The 20,447-nt window shown below is 44.6% G+C and overlaps 1 protein-coding gene across 1 annotated transcript; it reads right to left on the reverse strand.

The window, feature by feature from the left end:
• Positions 1 to 5,936: 5,936 nt before the first annotated feature.
• On the reverse strand, positions 5,937 to 12,668 carry LOC149298003 (cilia- and flagella-associated protein 68-like). The gene is made up of 4 exons (XM_089487864.1): positions 12,444 to 12,668; positions 11,087 to 11,156; positions 9,684 to 9,790; positions 5,937 to 5,948 (listed from the first exon to the last, which is right to left on the reverse strand). Exons 1-4 carry the CDS (start codon positions 12,666 to 12,668, stop codon positions 5,937 to 5,939), a joined length of 414 nt encoding a protein of 137 aa, XP_089343990.1.
• Positions 12,669 to 20,447: the final 7,779 nt, after the last annotated feature.

A 20,447-nucleotide genomic window follows, 5' to 3' on the forward strand; every position in this document is an offset into this window, starting at 1 on the left:
GGAGTGAGAAGGGGTAGGTAACATAGTAACATAGTTAATAAGGTTGAAAAAAGACCAAAGTCCATCAAGTTCAACCTATATACATATTGTGTCCCTACTGTTTTGATCCAGAGGAAGGCAAAAAACCCTTATGAAGCAGATGCCAATTGCCCCATACCAGGGGGAAAATTCCTTCCCGACTCCAAATATGGCAATCAGAATAAATCCCTGGATCAACGTTCTGTCCCTATTAATCTAATATCCATAACTTGTAATATTATTGCTTTCAAGAAACACGTCCAGGCTCCTTTTGAACTCTTTTATTGAGTTTACCATCACCACTTCCTCTGGCAGAGAGTTCCATAATCTCACCGCTCTTACTGTAAAGAACCCCCGTCTGTGCTGGTGTAGAAACCTTCTTTCCTCCAGCCGTAGAGGATGTCCCCTTGTTATAGATACAGTCCTGGGTATAAATAGGTCCTGGGAGTGATCTCTGTACTGCCCCCTTATATATTTATACATAGTTATTAAGTCCCCCCTAAGCCGTCTTTTTTCCAAACTAAATAACCCCAATTCTGATAATCTTTCTGGGTACTGTAGTCCTCCCATTCCCCTTATTACTCTGGTTGCCCGTCTTTGAACCCTCTCCAGCTCCACTATATCTTTCTTGTACACTGGTGCCCAGTACTGTACACAGTATTCCATGTGTGGTCTGACTAGTGACTTGTACAGTGGTAGAATTATTTCCTTGTCGTGGGCATCTATGCCCCTTTTGATGCACCCCATGATTTTATTTGCCTTAGCAGCAGCTGCCTGACACTGGTCGCTACAGGTAAATTTACTGTTAACTAAAACTCCTAAGTCCTTTTCCATGTCAGTCGTCCCCAGTGTTTTCCCATTTAATACATATTCCCAGCCTGGATTTTTCTTCCCCATGTGCATAACCTTACATTTATCTGTGTTGAACCTCATCTGCCACATCCCAGCCCAAGCCTCCAACCTATGCAGATCCATTTGTAATCGTGCGCTGTCCTCTATTGTGTTAACCACGTTACAGAGCTTAGTATCGTCTGCAAAGATTGATACTTTACTATGCAATCCCTCTACAAGGTCATTAATAAATATATTAAAAAGAATAGGACCCAAAACTGACCCCAGTGGTACCCCACTAGCAACAGTCACCCACTCAGAGTATGTACCATTAATAACCACCCTCTGTTTCCTATCACTGAGCCAGTTACTTACCCACATACACACATTCTCCCCCAGCCCAAGCATTCTCATTTTATGTACCAGCCTTTTATGTGGCACCGTATCAAATGCTTTGGAAAAATCAAGATATACGACATCCAGCGATTCACCCCGATCCAGTCTTGAGCTCACCTCCTCATAAAAGCTGATCAGGTTAGTTTGACAGGACCGATCCCTTGTAAACCCATGCTGATATGGAGTCATACATTTATTTTCATTGAGATACTCCAAAATAGCATCTCTTAGGAAACCCTCAAACAGTTTACACACAACAGAAGTTAAACTAACAGGCCTATAATTCCCCGGGTCACTTTTTGTCCCCTTTTTGAATATTGGCACAACATTTGCTATGCACCAGTCCTGGGGAACAGACCCTGTCACTATAGAGTCCTTGAATATTAGAAATAGGGGTCTGTCTATTACATTACTTAACTCCCTTAGAACGCGGGGTGAATGCCATCTGGACCTGGTGATTTGTCTATTTTGATTTTTTTTAGGCGGCACTGCACTTCTTCCTGCGTTAGACAGGCGACATGTACTGAGGCATTTATCTCATCCTGCTGTATATTACCTGGCATTTCATTTTCCTCTGTGAATACAGCAGAGAAGAATATATTTAATAGATTAGCTTTTTCCTGATCCCCATCTATAACTTCTCCCTCATTACTTCTTAAGGGGCCAACGCTTTCATTTTTAACCTTTTTACTATTTATATAGTTAAAGAACATTTTGGGGTTTGTTTTACTCTCTTTGGCAATGAGTCTGTCTGTCTCCAATTTTGCTGCTTTTATCTGATTTTTACATATTTTATTTTTTTCCCGATAGCTTTTTAGTGCTTCCTCACTGCCTTCCTGTTTTAGTAGCTTAAATGCCTTTTTTTGCCATTTATTGCCCCCTTTACATTTTTATTTATCCACATTGGTTTTCTCTTGTTCCTGACTCTTTTATTCCCATACGGTATGTACCTTTCACAGTGAGAATTTAAGATATTCTTAAAAATCTCCCATTGAGTGTCTGTACTCTTGTTTTTGAGGACATTTTCCCAATTTACAGTGTTAAGGGCTTCTCTTAGTTGATCAAACTTTGCCCTCCTAAAGTTCATAGTTCTTGTGGCTCCTCTAAGAGTTCCCTTATTGAAGGACAAGTTATAATGTATCATATTGTGATCACTATTTCCTAGATGCCCCCTGACCTGCACATTAGTTACTCTGTCAGGTCTGTTGGTTAATATTAAGTCCAGTAGGGCGCCCCCTCTGGTCGGGTCCTGTACCATTTGGGACAGATAATTATCCTTACTTATAGTCAGAAACCGGTTTCCTTTATGAGATTCACAGGTCTCGCTTTCCCAGTTTATGTCGGGATAGTTAAAGTCCCCCATAATAACCACCTCATTGTGATTAGCTGCCTTGTTTATTTGCTTTAATAATTGATCTTCTGCTGCTTCCATTATATTTGGTGGCTTATAGCAAACCCCGATCAGTATTTTATTATTTTTCTTTCCATATATTTCTACCCATAATGACTCCACATTATCATTTCCCTCACATATATTCTCCCGCAGTGTGGCCTTTAGGCTGGACTTTACATAAAGGCAAACTCCTCCCCCTTTTCGTTTTTTCCGATCCTTCCTGAATAGACTATACCCCTGTATGTTAACCGCCCAGTCATAGCTATCATCCAACCATGTCTCTGTTATACCCACTATGTCATAATTTTCTTCAGACATTATTAACTCCAGTTCGTCAGTTTTATTGGTCAGACTTCTGGCATTAGTAAGCATACAATTTAGAGGTGTATGGTTTTTTTCCCTATGAAGCCTATCCCTATTAACTATTCTAACCCCTCCCTCCGCTCCACCCCCAGGTACATTTGTAAGCCCCAGTTCTCTATCTACACTATCTTCCCCTTCTATATTGTAGTTTCCCTCCCCCCCTTTCCCTAGTTTAAACACTCCTCCACCCTTCTGACCATCTTCTCCCCAAGCACAGCTGCACCCTCCCCATTGAGGTGCAGCCCGTCCCTACCGTAGAGCCTGTATCCGACAGAGAAGTCGGCCCAGTTCTCCATGAACCCAAACCCCTCCTTCCTACACCAGCTTCTGAGCCACTTGTTTAGCTCCCTAATCTCCCGCTGCCTCTCTGGTGTGGCACGTGGTACAGGTAATATTTCAGAAAATACTACCTTGGAGGTCCTTGCCTTAAGCTTGCTACCTAAGTCCCTGAAATCATTTTTAAGGACACTCCGCCTCCCTCTCACTTTGTCATTGGTGCCAATGTGCACCATGACTGCTGGGTCTTCTCCAGCCCCTCCCAGTAATCTGTCAACCCGATCCGCGATGTGCCGAACTCGAGCGCCAGGCAGACAACACACTGTTCGGCGATCCCGGTCTTTGTGACAGATCGCTCTGTCTGTCCCCCTAATAATTGAGTCCCCCACTACCAGCACCTGTCTGGCCTGCCCTGCGCTCCTCCTTCCCTCCTTACTGGAGCAGACACCCCTCTGGTGGTCAGAGGCAGTGACTTGCTGCAGTACTGCTAACTCTGAACTAACATCCCCCTCATCTGCCAACCGGGCAAACTTGTTGGGGTGTGCTAGATCAGGACTAGCCTCCCTGGTGCTTTTCCCCCTACCCCGCCTTCTAACTGTAACCCAGCTAGCTGCCTGACTGTCCTGTACCTCCATCCCACTATCCTCCCCCACCTCTACCTGCGAGAGAGCTTGCTCAGTGAGCAGCAGACTCCTCTCCAAGTTGTCAATAGATCTCAGTGTTGCCAGTTGCTCCTCTAGACTCAGGATTTGTGCTTCCAAATGAGCAACCCGCACACATCTCGCACAGCAATATGCACCCTCGAAGCGCTGCTCAAGGATTGCATACATTGAGCAAGATGTACACCTGACCGCATTGTCAAACATAGAGGACATCTTGGCAATGGGGATAGCTCAAATAACTGGCAAAAACAGACAGTAAGGCGCAAAATATATATAAATATATTATATGCAATCACAAGGATTTATACTTTACCCTCCTTCTTGCTTTTTAACTCCTTCTTTGCTTGTAACTCCTCACTTAGAGATGTCACTTAGGAGATTCGCCCCAGCTCAGGATTCGCTTGTGTGTCCAAGCTAAATGCAACTGCAAATGCCAAGCAGAACTCACAGAGAAGGTTACTTAATTAGCAACACACCTGAAATAGCCCTTACCCTTTTTTTTTTTGCTTTTTTCAACAAAACTTTACACTGAACACAACACAAACAAACACAGTGCTCCCCCTTGCAATAGTAATGGATATACTCTCCTTCTTTGCTTGTAACTCCTCACTTAGAGATGTCACTTAGGAGATTCGCCCCAGCTCAGGATTCGCTTGTGTGTCCAAGCTAAATGCAACTGCAAATGCCAAGCAGAACTCACAGAGAAGGTTACTTAATTAGCAACACACCTGAAATAGCCCTTACCCTTTTTTTTTTTGCTTTTTTCAACAAAACTTTACACTGAACACAACACAAACAAACACAGTGCTCCCCCTTGCAATAGTAATGGATATACTCTCCTTCTTTGCTTGTAACTCCTCACTTAGAGATGTCACTTAGGAGATTCGCCCCAGCTCAGGATTCGCTTGTGTGTCCAAGCTAAATGCAACTGCAAAAGCCAAGCAGAACTCACAGAGGTAGGACAAAAGGGAGTGAGAAGGGGTAGATAGGGCAATCATACTCCTATCATGCCAAGTTTGGAATCTGGGTATGTCTGGGCATGATAGGAATGTGATTGCTGTTAACAATCATATATATACATCTATATATATTTATATATATATATATTGTTATTTAATTGTTTTGTCCTATTTTGGTGTGTTACTTACTTTAAATAAAAGTGTTAGATTTTTTTTAATGGTGTGGGGGGGGGTCATTTCGGTTTCGGCCAGGTAAATGCTGCATTTTCAGTTTCAGTCCAGAATTCATTTCGGTGCATCCCTACTACTAATGAAGTGGTAGGCCTACACCACATCAATGTTTGGCTTAGTATATAGTGATAGGAGTTATGCTGCACTATTGTCAATGTCTGGCTCAATGTATAGTGATAGGGATTACGCTGTACCACCATCAATGTGTGCCTCAGTATATAGTGATAGGTGTTATGTTGTACCACCGTCATTGTCTGCCTCAGTATATAGTGGTAGGTGTTATGCTGTACAACCGACAATGTCTGCCTCAGTATATAGTGATAGGTGTTATGCTGTACCACCGTCAATTTCTGCCTCAGTATATAGTGATAACAGTAAGTGTTATGCTGTACCACCTTCAGTGTCTGAGCCGGTATATAACGGTAGAAGCTATGCAGTTTTAAAGTGTGTGTGTGTGTGTGTGGGGGTGCCACATACAGGATCCGCCCCAGGTGCCAAATACTCTAGGTACGCCCCTGCCACAGGGAAACTACGAGTCGGCGGAAGTGGCAAAGCAGCATGCCCCATTTTCCGCCCCTGCACCTCCCCTACCACCATCCTGCAATGGTAAATGTAGCCACAAAGTTCCCAGGTATGATTTTGTCTTATTGCGGTGTTAAGCAGTGAGGACAGTAGCCATGGAGGGGATATCTGGGGGCACTGCCCTTGGCGAATAGTTTTGCTGGTTTGTCAACCCAGAAAAATATTTATCTTCTAGATTAGAATACTATATAATATTAGCAATGGGTTACCAACAGGTTTCATAATCTAAATAAATGCCTACAAAATTAATAAAAAATTAGGTATACTATTAATGTTCATATTCAATTTTTATTTGGGAAAATAATGTTGAGATTTCCTCATACAGGTGTTCATAAAGTGTTTGTTAATATGAAAACCTACATAGTTGGGACTATCAGCCAGTAGCATGTGGTTTGTTTTAGCAATACTCTTTACGTCAGAAGCAACTGTATAAGGCCACAGCAAAGTGCCCCACTGATAATGTATACTTACACTTAATAGACTTTCCAATAAAATTATTTACTAAAATGTTATAAACACTGGAAGGTCATAAATACCAGGCAATCCTTACAGGGGAGCTCCTAATATTATATTAATTTTAAGGCTCAGGGTACAAATAGGAGCTTTTGTTGTCTTCACTGCAAAGGATTTTGGGGTAGCAGCCAAGGATTTTTATAATCAGTCATATAGCATGAACTCTGAAGCAGTGGCGGATCTACCGGGGTCGCAGGGGTCACGACTGCGACCGGGCCCCGGCTGCAGGGGGGCCCAAGCCAAGGGGCCGCCCGAAATCTTTTTTTTTTTACGTTATTTTTTTTTTTAAATAAGGCAGGGGCGTCCAACATGCGGCCCGCGGGCCAAATGCGGCCCGCGAGACCTCGAGGTGCGGCCCGCGTAAGATCGGCAGCCAGGGCAACCGATCTTACACGAGCCGCACCTCAAGCCCTGCTACTTACTTGTGGGAGGGTCTTCTGGACAGCACGGAGGAAGCGGAGTTCACGTGACTTCCTACTTCCTCTGTGCTTTAGCAGAGAAGGCAGAGGGGGGCCGCGCCCCCTGCTGAAGTCTGTGAGCGGCATCGAGGGAGCTGCAGTACAGGTAAGGGGGTGGGGAGGGTGTTTGAATGAGTGTGTGATTGAGGGAATGAATCTGTGAATTAATGATTATATGAATAAATGAGTGTGCGTGTGTGTGTGTGTGTGTGTGTGTGCAGGGCCGGCCTTTGGGGTGTGCGACCTGTGCGACCGCACAGGGCGCCACACTCCAGGGGGCGCCGCTGCCGCCAGCAGCGTACCTAGCGGCGGGGGGGGGGCGAGCGGCACCCGGTGCCGCTCATCAGGGGGGCGAGCGGCACCCCTCCAGAGACGGACAGTAATGTCCGCCGCTGGAGGAGCAGGCTCGCAAGGGAGCGATATCGGAGGTCTTTAACAGACCTCCGGCTCCCTTGAGTGACTTTAAGCCGGTTCAAGGATCTTCCTTGAACCCGGCTTAACATCACTCAAGGGAGCCGGAGGTCTGTTAAAGACCTCCGATACCGCTCCCTTGTGATCCGCGCGGCAACAGCTGCTGTGCGCCGGGATTTGCTGTCAGATCCCGGCGCACAACACTGAAGCCGCGCCCACCGTTGTCCGTGCCCTCTGACCCGGAAGAAGACAGAAGAACTGAAGAAGAAGAAGAACGAAGAGCAGGAAAAGGAGCTGTAAGGAGAAAAGAGGAAAGGTAGGAAAGCATTCAGTGAGAGTGGATTGGTATGTGTGTGGATTGGTATATATGTGTGGATTGGTGTATACGTGTGGATTGGTGTATACGTGTGGATTGGTGTATACGTGTGGATTGGTGTATACGTGTGGATTGGTGTATACGTGTGGATTGGTGTATATGATCTAATTATGCTCTAAAAGTACATCATAACTCCCATCATTCTATACTGTTCCATACAGTGGCAGAGCTGGGAGGCAGAGGCCTTGCACCCCCACCGCAGGACTCCTGAAAGGTAAGTGAACCTCAAAGAGGGAAAGGGTAGATAGTTAGGAGGGCGTATATAGGGAGAAGGGAGTGAGACAGGGGTAGATAGGGCATCATACTCCTATCGTGCCAAGTCTGCGAGTAAATCCTGGAATCTGGGTATGCCTGGGCATGATAGGAATGTGATTGCTGTTAATCATATATATATATATATGATATATATAGACTTGAAAACCGAAGTTGTTTGTGTGGTTATTTGGAAAGTCCCTGGAGTGCCGGTAACTATTTTTGGACTTTATATATAATATTATTTAATTGTTTTCTCCTATTTTGGTGTGTTACTTACTTTAAATAAAAGTGTTAGATTTTTTATGGTGTTGGGGGGGTCATATTCGGTTTTGGCCAGGTAAATGCTGCACTTTCGGTTTCAGTCCAGAATTCGTTTCGGTGCATCCCTACTACTAAGCCAGACAATTAAGTGGTAGGCCTAGACCACATCAATGTTTGGCATAGTATATAGTGATTGGGGTTTTGTTACAAGTTTTGTTACAAGTTTTTATTCCTTTCTTTTTTTGGGATGGGGGGGCGCCAGAGGAGTAGTCCGCACAGGGCGCCAGAACACCTAAGGCCGGCTCTGTGTGTGTGTGTGATAGCATGGATGTGTAAGTGCTGGAACCTAGGCATGATGGGACTGTGATTGCTGTTAGCAATCACACTCCTATCATGCCAAGTCAGCCAGTACATGCTGAAACCTGGCCAGCTGCCCCCCTTGTGTAGTGATAATGCCAGCAGTATGGGGTCTGCACTTACAGCCACCCTGTACCAGCATGTACTGGCTGACTTGGCATGATAAGAGTGTGATTGCTAACAGCAATCACAGTCCCATAATGCCTAGGTTCCAGCATTTACTGGATGGATGTGTAAGTGCTGGAACCTAGGCATGATGGGACTGTGATTGCTGTTAGCAATCACACTCCTATCATGCCAAGTCAGCCAGTACATGCTGAAACCTGGCTAGCTGCCCCCCTTGTGTATTGATGCTGACAGCAGTATGGGGTCTGCACATCACTTACAGCCATCCTGTACCAGCGTGTATTGGCTGACTTGGCATGATAGGAGTGTGATTGCTAACAGCAATCAGAGTCCCATCATGCCTAGGTTCCGGCATTTACTGGATGGATGTGTAAGTGCTGGAACCTAGGCATGATGGGACTGTGATTGCTGTTAGCAATCACACTCCTATCATGCCAAGTCAGCCAGTACATGCTGAAACCTAGCTAGCTGTCCCCCTTGTGTAGTGATACTGCCAGCAGTATGGGGTCTGCACATAACTTACAGCCACCCTGTACCAGCATGTACTGGCTGACTTGGCATGATAGGAGTGTGATTGCTAACAGCAATCACAGCGAGCACAGTCCCATCATGCCTAGGTACCAGCATTTACTGGTTGCCTAGGCTAACAGCAATCACACTCCTATCATGCCAAGTCATATTGCTAATTTTGTCCAATTGCGTGTTACCTACTTTTATTAAACATGTGAGTTTTTATTATTATTTTTAAAGGTGGGGGTCATTTTCGGTTTTGGTTAAGTGAACCCTGAATGTTTTGGTCCAGAATTTTCATTTTAGTTCATCCCTAGAATAAATCTAGGGAATCCTGAATTTGTAGTCGCAAAACTTTCAAGGCCCAGAAATCAGTGAGAGGAAGAGTAAAGGTTTTGTGTCATTTTACTTTATTTTAATCTGCATATTTTATTAAAGGCCATATTTTTTGTCACAGTGAAAAATGAGTGCGGCCCGCGCACGTATACAGTTCTGATGAAGTGGCCCACTGCAGAAAAAACTTGGACACCCCTGGATTATGCCCTTTGTACATGCGCCCCTTTTTCTTTGATTATGATTCAATATGTAAATTGAATTTGTTGAATTAGTTGAAAAAAAATTGTTGGGTAAAAATCATGTTTTTTTTGGGGGGGTGAGGGGGTGGGGGGTGAGGGGGTGGGGGGGGCCCTTAACAGATTCTCGCACCCGGGCCCTGAGGCGTCTAGTTACGCCCCTGCTCTGAAGACTTTTGTCTGGGGAGATATCCAGTTCTGGCTGATGTCCCGGAAAAGCATGAGGTTCTTGTTTGAAAACTGCAAAAAATGTAAACATTATAATTTAAAGTATGTTTTCCTGATTGTTAGTAGGACACAGCTTTCTCTATACAGTTGGACAATAAAAAAAAAAAAAAACAAGTAGCATTTTAAAATATAACACCAGTTCACTTACGCGTCTGCAAAAATCTCTTATTCCAACTTTAAACTAGTACTGCCTTAAAGTATTTTTTTTGCTAGTCATTTTCCCGAATTTTCCATTATCCAGGAGCTTGATCAATGTTTAGACTAAGTGTGGAAGAACGTAGGCATTTTCTAAAACTTTACAGCATATATACCATCCTAAGTGTATTCAGGGGAAAGCAATGTGTTCTGTCCTGCAACGCTAATTGTGATAAGGAATTTAACCCCGTTGGCATCTACACCACTTGTATCAGTGTTGTGGCACAAACACAACTAGTGCCTTATGGGACCAAGAGACGCTTCAAAATATGGTTTGGGTAATTAATATTTGGTAGGGAACAGTACTTTAGGAGTACTTGTGGGTATTTGGAGGTACTTGAATCACACTAGTAACTATTGGAAAACGCTACATAAACTCTATGAATGCCATCTACTGACCAAATATTGTAATTCACCATCTCTATTCTGTTACTTTTTACACTAAAGATTTATTCCCTACGAGAAATGTAAAAAATTCTAAAAAGTCCAACAGTTCAGCTTTACGTCCCCAAAATATGCAATACAGAGGTTTAACCTAGGGCATGAATTTGTGACACTAGGAACTGGCCAAAAAAGTCAAGGAAACGGCTTGATTTTTTTTAGGAGTTGATATAAAATAGAACAAAAAATAGGAGCCTAATCTAAAAATCAAGGAGCCACTGCTACCTCGCTCCCTGCATTTGTCAAACTCTGCATTACCAAGACTGATATTTATGAAGGAGCCAATTATCCATAAACAATGGTGTTGGCATGATGGGGGCCATGACTCTACCACCTAAATCCTGTGCCTCTCAGCAATGACCTGCTGAACTGCACCGGGGCATTAACAGTCCTCCATAAGCAGAGAAATCACTTTAGGTCACATATAGAATTGAGGTTCTATGGCTCTTATGAAGGCCGCTAAAGACCAAAAATTAGTATTTTACCAATGTAAGTACGTTTTGCATTTGTAAATTACTTCTGCACATACCAGTGCCTGTCCAGGCATTATTATAGGTAGCCCCCTTTCAAATATGGATTTCTTACAAGGCCTCAGAGTCAAAGCTTCAATGGAGTAAAGGGACATTTTTCCCGAAGAAAATTTGAACAGTAAGAGACAAAAATTTTACTTACCCTGTCGTCTGGAAGACAAGTCTCTTTTGGGGTAATCAACGGAGTGGGAGGTTTGGTAATAGTGAGCAAACTAAAATAAAAAAATGAGGTTTTATCAGTACCTCAAATTCCTGAAAACTTGCCAAACATTTTGTGATATTATATCTAATAAAAGAAAAAAACAAAAAAAACTTATGGTAGTGGATGGAATGGGAATAATCAATTCAGAGCATTGCACCTAGGCTTCCATTCATTTTACCTCAGAGAAGAGACAAAAGGTGGAAATAGGATATTAATTACTGTTCTGAAATCTATTCCATCTACTCCATCCACATCGCGCTTACCTATAGAAGAGGCCGCCTTTATAAGGTTACCCATTCCTTCAGTCGTATAAACACATAACAGTAATTCTGATAAAAAGATGAACTCTAGATTGTAAGCTTGTTTGAGCAGAGCCCTCATCACCTGTTGTCTCTGTAAGTCAATTTGTTATGTTACATACTACTTATGTCCTGTCTACCCATTGCACAGCGCTACGGAATTTGATGGCGCTATATAAAACAATAAATAATAATAATAATAATAACACCACCAATACAGAGAGTCTTAGATTTGGGGACACTGACAAATCCACTTTAACATAGACCTATCATGCCCAGTTATTTAATAAACCTCTTAAAGGAGTTTTTAGCCAATTCCAATTACTTTTTGGGGTTAGTTGGCCCCAGTCACATAAACCAAAGGACAAAGAACACACCATTTACCAAAGCAGTTTGGGTAAACACATTTTTATGTGTATCGTGTATACCTTTTCCTCAAAAAAATACTGGACATAGTTATGGGTTGGCGAGGGAGAAGCCACAAAAACAGACTTTTTCACTCACTCTAACTCACACTCTCTCATACTCTCACCCTCAATGTCTCCCAACCCCCTCCGTGTCCTCTTCTCCTTTTCCATAGCTCTGCTTCTACATTATCTTTTGTTTTCTTTTTTCATCTTCTTCCCCAATATCAGTTTCGTTGACCAGGCCTTCCAGAGAGCTTCTGCATAACGGCCTTTTGAGTAAGCACTCTAGGAGGCCTGGTCAACAAAGCTGACACCAGCAAGAACCTGAGGAAAAAAGAAGACGGCAGAACAGGAAGAGGCAAGAGAGGAAGTGGCGATTGGAAAAAAAAGAGACAAGGATGTGGAAGAGAGAGGGGAGAAGGGATGAAGTGGAGACTTGGAAAAAAGAGACAAGGATGAGGAGGAGAGAGGAGGAGGAGGGAGAGAGAAAGCATAAGAAAGCTTGAGCAACCCTACCTAATGCCACCTCTATTATAAAACTGTAGCCCTACCACAGTAATGCATATTCTCTAGTTATTGGCTCCGAAGTACCTGTGAGGGCATGGGCTTCCTCTCTTTCAGTTTACGTAGGTCATTCCGTTCCTCATTCCAGTTACCCATGAGGGTCTTATTGGAGTAAGAATCCTCTTTAGTTGTACATCTCCAGCCGTACTGCTTGAACTTAGAGAATGGCCCATGATCCATCCACACCTCTCCATGTCCATCTGCATGTAAGAGAGATCCGTAACAAGGTCTGGAATATAGGCGCTCAGACATTCCGCTGAAACAGACAAACTTAAATGTAAATACAGTGCGCAAGGGTGGAGACTGTCACTAAAAATATTAGATCATCTGTTTAGGGCCTTGAATGCTTTACGGGAATCCTTAGTGGGTTTTCTCCTAGTTTTCCTGTATTATGTCGCTTACAGATATCGTATGCAACTATATCTGTTTAAGTCTAGTCTTCATGTTGTCAGTTACTGATAACTCCTCGCACTTTCCGAGCCCCGTGCAACATCTATTCAAACGATACAATTCACATTTAGAAATTCAATACTAAAAACAAAGCAGATTCACATTGTGAGACATTGCAAATATTTAAATTGTACATTTTTGTCTTAATAACATGCTAAACATGTGGTCTATTTTTTTGTTACAGGTTCATTGAGATGCATATAGAGATCTGCAGAGGCTGCATTCTCAGGTGCTTCAATTTGGATAAAAAAACAGCTTTACTTGCAAATAGTATCCAAATAAACTATATTGACAAACATGTTTATCATTGAAAAATCAAAATTGCCTGTTTTAATAGTATTTCGAAAAACAAACTTATAAACTCTCGTTTAGATATATAGATATAGATATATATTACCGTATTGGCTCGAATATAGGCCGCACTTTTTCCCCCCACTTTAAGTCTTTAAAGTGGGGGTGCGGCCTATATTCGGGGTCTAGCGCCCGACGCCCGGGACATGTAGTCCTGGACGCCGGGCAGGCAGCGGGGCTAGGATACAGATCCCCGCAGCGGTGCAGGGAACCTGCATCCTACTCCCCGATACGCTCAGACAGCCTCCCCTGCCAGCACTTCCCACGGAGGGGGGGTGCCGGCACGGGAGGTTGTCTAAGCGCATCGTGCGGTTGTCTAACCGCACGATGCGTTTTACCTCTGGCCCCCCGCCTGACTTACCGGAGCAGACTCCCGGGTGTCTTGCGGGGCCGGCGGCGGACATCTACGCAATACGCGTATACAACTTCCGGTGCCGGCACGTCCGGCACCGGAAGTTGTATACGCGTATTGCGTAGATGTCCGCCGCCGGCCCCGCAAGACACCCGGGAGTCTGCTCCGGTAAGTCAGTCGGGGGGCAGAGGAGGACAGTGGCAGCATATCTCGGGGGGGGGGGGGACGGACAGTGGCAGCATATCTCGGGGGGGGACGGACAGTGGCAGCATATCTCGGGGGGGGGGACAGTGGCAGCATATCTCGGGGGGGGACGACAGTGGCAGCATATCTCGGGGGGGGACGGACAGTGGCAGCATATCTCGGGGGGGGGGACGGACAGTGGCAGCATATCTCGGGGGGGGGGACGGACAGTGGCAGCATATCTCGGGGGGGGGACGGACAGTGGCAGCATATCTCGGGGGGGGGACAGTGGCAGCATATCTCGGGGGGGGGACAGTGGCAGCATATCTCGGGGGGGGGGACAGTGGCAGCATATCTCCGGGGGGGGGGACAGTGGCAGCATATCTCGGGGGACGGACAGTGGCAGCATATCTCGGGGGGGGGACGGACAGTGGCAGCATATCTCGGGGGGGGGAACAGTGGCAGCATATCTCGGGGGGGGACAGTGGCAGCATATCTCGGGGGGGACGGACAGTGGCAGCATATCTCGGGGGGGGGGGGGACAGTGGCAGCATATCTCGGGGGGGGGACGGACAGTGGCAGCATATCTCGGGGGGGGACGGACAGTGGCAGCATATCTCGGGGGGGGGACGGACAGTGGCAGCATATCTCGGGGGGGACGGACAGTGGCAGCATATCTCGGGGGGGGGGGACAGTGGCAGCATATCTCGGGGGGGGGACGGACAGTGGCAGCATATCTCGGGGGGGGGGGACGGACAGTGGCAGCATATCTCCGGGGGGGGGACAGTGGCAGCATATCTCGGGGGACGGACAGTGGCAGCATATCTCGGGGGGGGACAGTGGCAGCATATCTCGGGGGGGGACAGTGGCAGCATATCTGGGGGGGGGGACAGTGGCAGCATATCTCGGGGGGGGACGGACAGTGGCAGCATATCTCGGGGGGGGGGGACGGACAGTGGCAGCATATCTCGGGGGGGGGGACGGACAGTGGCAGCATATCTCGGGGGGGGGAGGGACAGTGGCAGCATATCTCGGGGGGGACGGACGGACAGTGGCAGCATATCTCGGGGGGGGGGGGCCGGACAGTGGCAGCATATCTCGGGGGGAGGGAGGACAGTGACAGCATATCTCGGGGGGGGGGGGGACAGTGGCAGCATATCTCGGGGGGAGGGAGGACAGTGACAGCATATCTCGGGGGGGGGGGACAAAGTGGCAGCATGTTTTTTTGGTGCTTTTTTAAAGAAAAAAACTTTTTCTTTAAAAAAGCACCAAACTTTTAGGGGGCGGCCTATATCCGAGCCAATACGGTATATATTTAGCATTCGAGACTCACCAATGTGCGGGCCACTAGTACCCTGACCTGTAACCTAAACATGTTGATGCGTTACTTGGCAACCACGACGTCATCAACGTGCGCTCTGGGAGACAAACGCGTGTTGGCCGGTGTATGTGCTGATGCCTTTTGTAAAGTATTTTCGGGTCTGTCAGGATCGTGCGCGGCCTGTGTAGAAGTCATAACAGAGATCGCTGACAGAGAGGGGATGTAAAAGCAAGCGACTGAAGACAACAACTTCCTGGGACGGATCTCGAGTGTGCGTCGCCATGGGTGAGCCCCTTAATCTGTGTGATGCATACAGTCTTCTTTGTAGGGATTAACCCTTTGGTTGTCGGCTTGTCGCGTTATGAAAGTGGTCTCTTGGGACCAAAGGCCAAACTGAATCCCCTATGTTGGGTAAATAGAGGCTGGTTGAGCCCTTCTTGCATATAAGTACTCATAAGGGGTCTGGCTTCCAGAATCATAGACGGGATACAACGATTTGGCTCTGGCACTTTAACATAATAGGAAAGTCTATGCTTCTGGTTCTCGGTTACTGGATCTGCTCCATTATTATTTTCCTGCTAATCGCGATTGGGCAGCCAAAGGCAAGAACATTTCCTAACTATGTGTACACAGCTTGTATGTTTGTCACTATTTTTACAAGGTACCCCATATATATATATATATATATATATATATATATATATAACGGTATATGTCAGAAATTTCCATGGTTTTGTGGGGGAAAAAAACCCAAAAGCATATTTTGTCCAGACGGTGTTAATGTTGTACATAACTGTTACACCTGTAAACTGCTGATTTCTAATGGAAGATCTTTATAGGCGTACGGAGGCTCTTTATCACTGTGTTCCAATAGCACGTTGTGTTCGCTAATTCATACGTTTAAAAGGTTAATTTGTCATTAGAAAACCCTTTTCCAATTATGTCACCATGCCGTCGTTAGCAGTCAAGGGGTTAAACCTAAAGGCCCTATTAACCATAACTGCCCCTAAATTAACCCTAAACACCCCATCAACCATAACTGCCTCTAAATGTACCCTAATGACCCATTTACCATAACTGCCCCTAAATTAACCCTAAACACCCCATTAACCACGACTCGCCCTAAATTAACCCTTAACTCCCCATTAACCATGACTGATCCTAAATTAACCCCCACCTCCCCTATCTTTCAGCATCCCAAATATTAATTTTATACTCAGATGAGTTGCTGAGCAGTGTGGACGCTATACGGAAATGGGCGGGGCCAATCATCAGTGTGGCTGCAGGGAGGGACTGGGAGAAAAAAGGGGCTGGGCCAATCATCGGAGGGACTGAAAGTAGTAACTGCTGCGAGTCACACTGAATGAAACAGATTATAAAATGAGGGGTATTATTCAGAGCATTTGCTGTGGAAAATACCCTCATTTTATAATCTATCAAAAAAATTGATTCAACTAGTCAATAATGAAATTCGTTGGCAATGATTTTCATTATCAATTTTATCGATTAGTTGTTGCAGCCCTATAAACCAGTGACTAACACTTTGTTTAAATTCTTAAACTAAAAAGAGATGTTGGTGTGCCTTATGGCTTTGTTTGAAATGAGCATGGCGTATAGTGAAAAATTGTTGTATAGCTACCGGCAGCCATGTGTACGCCGAGGAACTATAAAAGAATGTCAAAACAAAAGAATTGCGTAGTCCCCCCTTTTGTTCTAACTGGATTTCTCTTTTAGATCAAAATAACACAGAGGAACGTCTTAATGTCTTGTTGGTGGGTGAAGGAAATTTCTCCTTCTCCCTTGCCCTTTGCAATACCAGCCAAGACAAATATCGTATTACTGCCACCTGTTATGATGCTGAAGATACAATATGCGAAAAGCCCTTTGCCTGCCAGAATGTACAGACACTTCGAGACAAAGGTAAAAGCGGAGGAACGATTTGCAGCGGATTGGTTAAATTACTATCTAGACGTAGTTCAATGTAAGTTCTCAGTCTCGTGATGTTCCTACTGTTTTCTTTCGTTGCACTGTAAGATTTTGAACTAGGATTCATAGAATTCCATTAGGGAGTTAAACTCTGACACACAGCTCGATGTACCTTTTATTAAACAACGTCTCACACTAAAAGAAAGTAGGATATTGGCAATCATGCATGCATTTGCTAGACGTGTAATGATGATCTGTTATGTAAGTTTGAATGTTCTGCCTCAGCGTGACATTTACTCTCCAAGCTGTCCTTAGTGAAACCATTTCTTAAGGCTTTTTACAGAAATTTGGAACTTGGCTTATTGGTTTGATTAGCCAATGCCATGATTCACTCAGCGGTATAAATAATATAATCTTGAGTTTCTTCTCTTCAGGAGCTATAACCTACTTTGGAGTGGATGCAACAAGACTTAAAGATCATGATTTGTCTTCCAATGCACCTTATGATAGAATTATTTTCATCTTCCCTCACTGTGGAAGGAAGGCTGGTGTGAAGAAGAACAGAGAGCTGCTTGCAAATTTTTTTCAAAGGTTAAGTATTAACTGGCAACCAGTTCATTTTAAATCTTTGTTTCTCAAGGTGTAGAATTGTTGATGGGAAATGGTCCAAAAGGCAACGTCCCATTGGTATCCCCAAACGCTCTTCATGCATGCTGGGTAAGATGGGTCAAAAGAACAAAAGTGTGAACATTACACAAAGTGATGATGGAGCAGACCACATATGGAATTAATGCAAGCAGCCAGATTGGCAGGTCCAGGAGCAAAAAAGATGTGTCACTGTAAAATGGGACAAGATATAAAAATTTAGGAACCACGGCATTTTTGTTTTAAAGGCAAGAATTAGTGATCATTGACAGTGATACCTATTCTTTTGCAGCTGTGCAGATGTTTTAACCCAGAAAGGGGACATCCATGTGGCCTTATGTAAAGGACAGGGTGGGACTCCTGCTGACCGTCCAATGAGAGAATGGCATAACAGCTGGCAAGTGGTATCCATGGCAGCCAGAGCGGGGTTTGTTCTGAGTGCAGTTGTTCCCTTTGCCAGTGATGTATACAGTGGGTATCAGTCCACAGGGTACAGGTAAGTTGATGGTGGATCTCCATGTGTCTCTGTATTTTAAATGTATTGCCAGAAATCATTCCATTCAGGGATTAAGAATTGCTACTATCTATATAACTGCCAGCATAATGTATTTACCATATTTGCTCGATTATAAGACGACCCTGACTATAAGACCCCCAAAAATCTGAATATTAATTTATGAAAAAAAGCCTGAATATAAGACGACCCTATAGGAAAAAAGTTTTACCAGTAAATATTAATTCATGTAAACTATGTGAACAATTGTTTGTTAATAAAAGCTACGATTGAGAAAAATATTTTGTTTTTATTTCCTTTTTTCAACCTGCCCCCAGGCTTGCCACTCTGCCCCAGAAATGCCTTATACCCTCTATATGCCACTGTGCCCCATGATATGCCTTTTGACCCCCCTATGTGCCACTCCAGAATTGCCTTATACCTCTATATGCCACTCTGGCATTTAGGGGGTTAAAAGGCATATAATGGGGCAGAGTGGCATATATGGGGGTATAAGGCATTTCAGGAGGCAGAGTGGCGCATAGAGGGTTAAAAGGCATTTCTGGAGGCAGAGTGGCATTAAGGGGGTTAAAAGAGCACTCTGCCTCCAGAAATTACAACTACACTTAGTCCGGGCGAATCGCGTAGAGCTCTACACGCTGCCCGGACTAAGCACCAGGGACTCAGAGGCACCAGTAAACTGGGGGGGCATAACACAGGAGGTAGATTCCCCTCCCTCCTCCAACCTTACCGGTGCTTCTGCGTCCCCGGTGCTTAGTCCGGGCAGCGTGTAGAGCTCTACGCGCTTGAGCGGAAGTTGTCTACGTGAATCGCGTAGAGCTCTACCTGGACTAAGCACCGGGGACTCAGAAGCACCGGTAAATTGGGGGGAATAACACAGGAGGATCCAGGTCCCCTGCATCTGAGTCCCCGGTGCTTAGTCCGCTGTCCTCGCTCTACACGCTGCCCGGACTTAGCACCGGGGATTCAGAAGCACCAGTAAGTTGGGGGGCGGCATAACACAGGAGGAAGATCCAGGTCCCCTGCATCACTGTGGGGGATCTGGATCTTAGTCTCATAGTCTGACCTATTTGAGGTCTGATTATAAGACGACCCCAATTATAAGACGAGGGGTATTTTTCAGAGCATTTGCTCTGGAAAAAACCTTGTCTTATAATCGGGCAAATACGGTATATTGTAAATAGTTTATTCAAGTGAACACAATTCTTTCAAACCAAGGACCTGAGGCATGCCTGTAGGGCATACTCAGCTTTCATGTGCAATAAAGTGCGTTTGATGGTTTGAGTGTCCCTTAACTCATGTCATAAGGTTTTCTTTTTTCTTTGCCTGTTTAAGATGCCGGTAATCTGTTGCAATAGCATCTACTAATCATGCACCATGAAGGTTGTATACGGTACATGCTTTTCTTAACAGTCCACAATAATGTTTAGCTCCTTGCTCTTTGCGTGAAGGTTTCACTTATACATTTGATATTATTCAGCAGCAGCTCATGGGCCTCTGCTTTGCCTAAAAAGTTAAACATATCTTGTGGTCACTGAACACATGGATGTTTTATATAATTGTTTGTGCCCGTTTCTCTTTGCCACAGAAGCCAAGAAAAATCATTTCTTGTGGATGGCTCATTGAATCATATCTTCACCAGAGGTTTGCCAGTGGAGAACATGATTCCGCTGGACATAATCAGTATGTTAATGGAAACGCCACCTTCTCACCAGACCCCAGAATGGAGTGATAAAATGTAAGTGCTAATGATGGCTGTCTAGTTAGGTACTAATGCGTGTATGTTCCATTTGTGTGATCTCACTATATGTTTGCGGTTTGTTCACTAAAGTAAACTTGACTTCACTATGCATTATAAAGGTCCACCACTGGTGTGTATTTGCTGCAGGAGCTGCCTGGCTCACTGGCTGGCTTTTTATAATGTATGTTAAATCAATGAGTGTTCAGAATTTTCTTATGCATTATACAGGTCTAGGTGAGTTCAGCCTTTCCTGCTCAAGAAAGTTGCCACTGTTGTGAAATGAGGCATTTGAAACTCCAACGCTCTTGCAAGCTCTTCTGCTAACTCCCTATTGCCCAAACTCATGGAATTGCCAAAATAGCTTCTACATAAGCATGTTTATGTAAAATATTGTCTTGAAACATCCCCCATCAGTCATTGTCTAGCTAAGCAGGATCTTGCCAGAATCATTATGATCCATCAAATCATACTTTTGGAAAATACAAGGAACATTTAGTGTGTCCAGCTGATAACTTTTGACAACTTCAATAATAATCTGTCTGTTGTAT

This window comes from Sceloporus occidentalis, unplaced genomic scaffold, assembly GCF_023333645.1.
Source record: "Sceloporus occidentalis isolate IW3139 unplaced genomic scaffold, rSceOcc1.0.p SCAF_35, whole genome shotgun sequence".
Taxonomy (NCBI): domain Eukaryota; kingdom Metazoa; phylum Chordata; class Lepidosauria; order Squamata; family Phrynosomatidae; genus Sceloporus; species Sceloporus occidentalis.

Coding starts and splice junctions, on each gene's coding strand:
- LOC149298003 (XM_089487864.1), bottom strand. CDS start 12,668: ATGTCTGAGCGCCTATATTCCAGACCTTGTTACGGATCTCTCTTACAT. Junction 11,157..12,443: donor GGAAGCCCATGCCCTCACAG/GTACTTCGGAGC, acceptor TTTTTATTTTAG/TTTGCTCACTATTACCAAAC. Junction 9,791..11,086: donor CTTGTCTTCCAGACGACAGG/GTAAGTAAAATT, acceptor CATTTTTTGCAG/TTTTCAAACAAGAACCTCAT.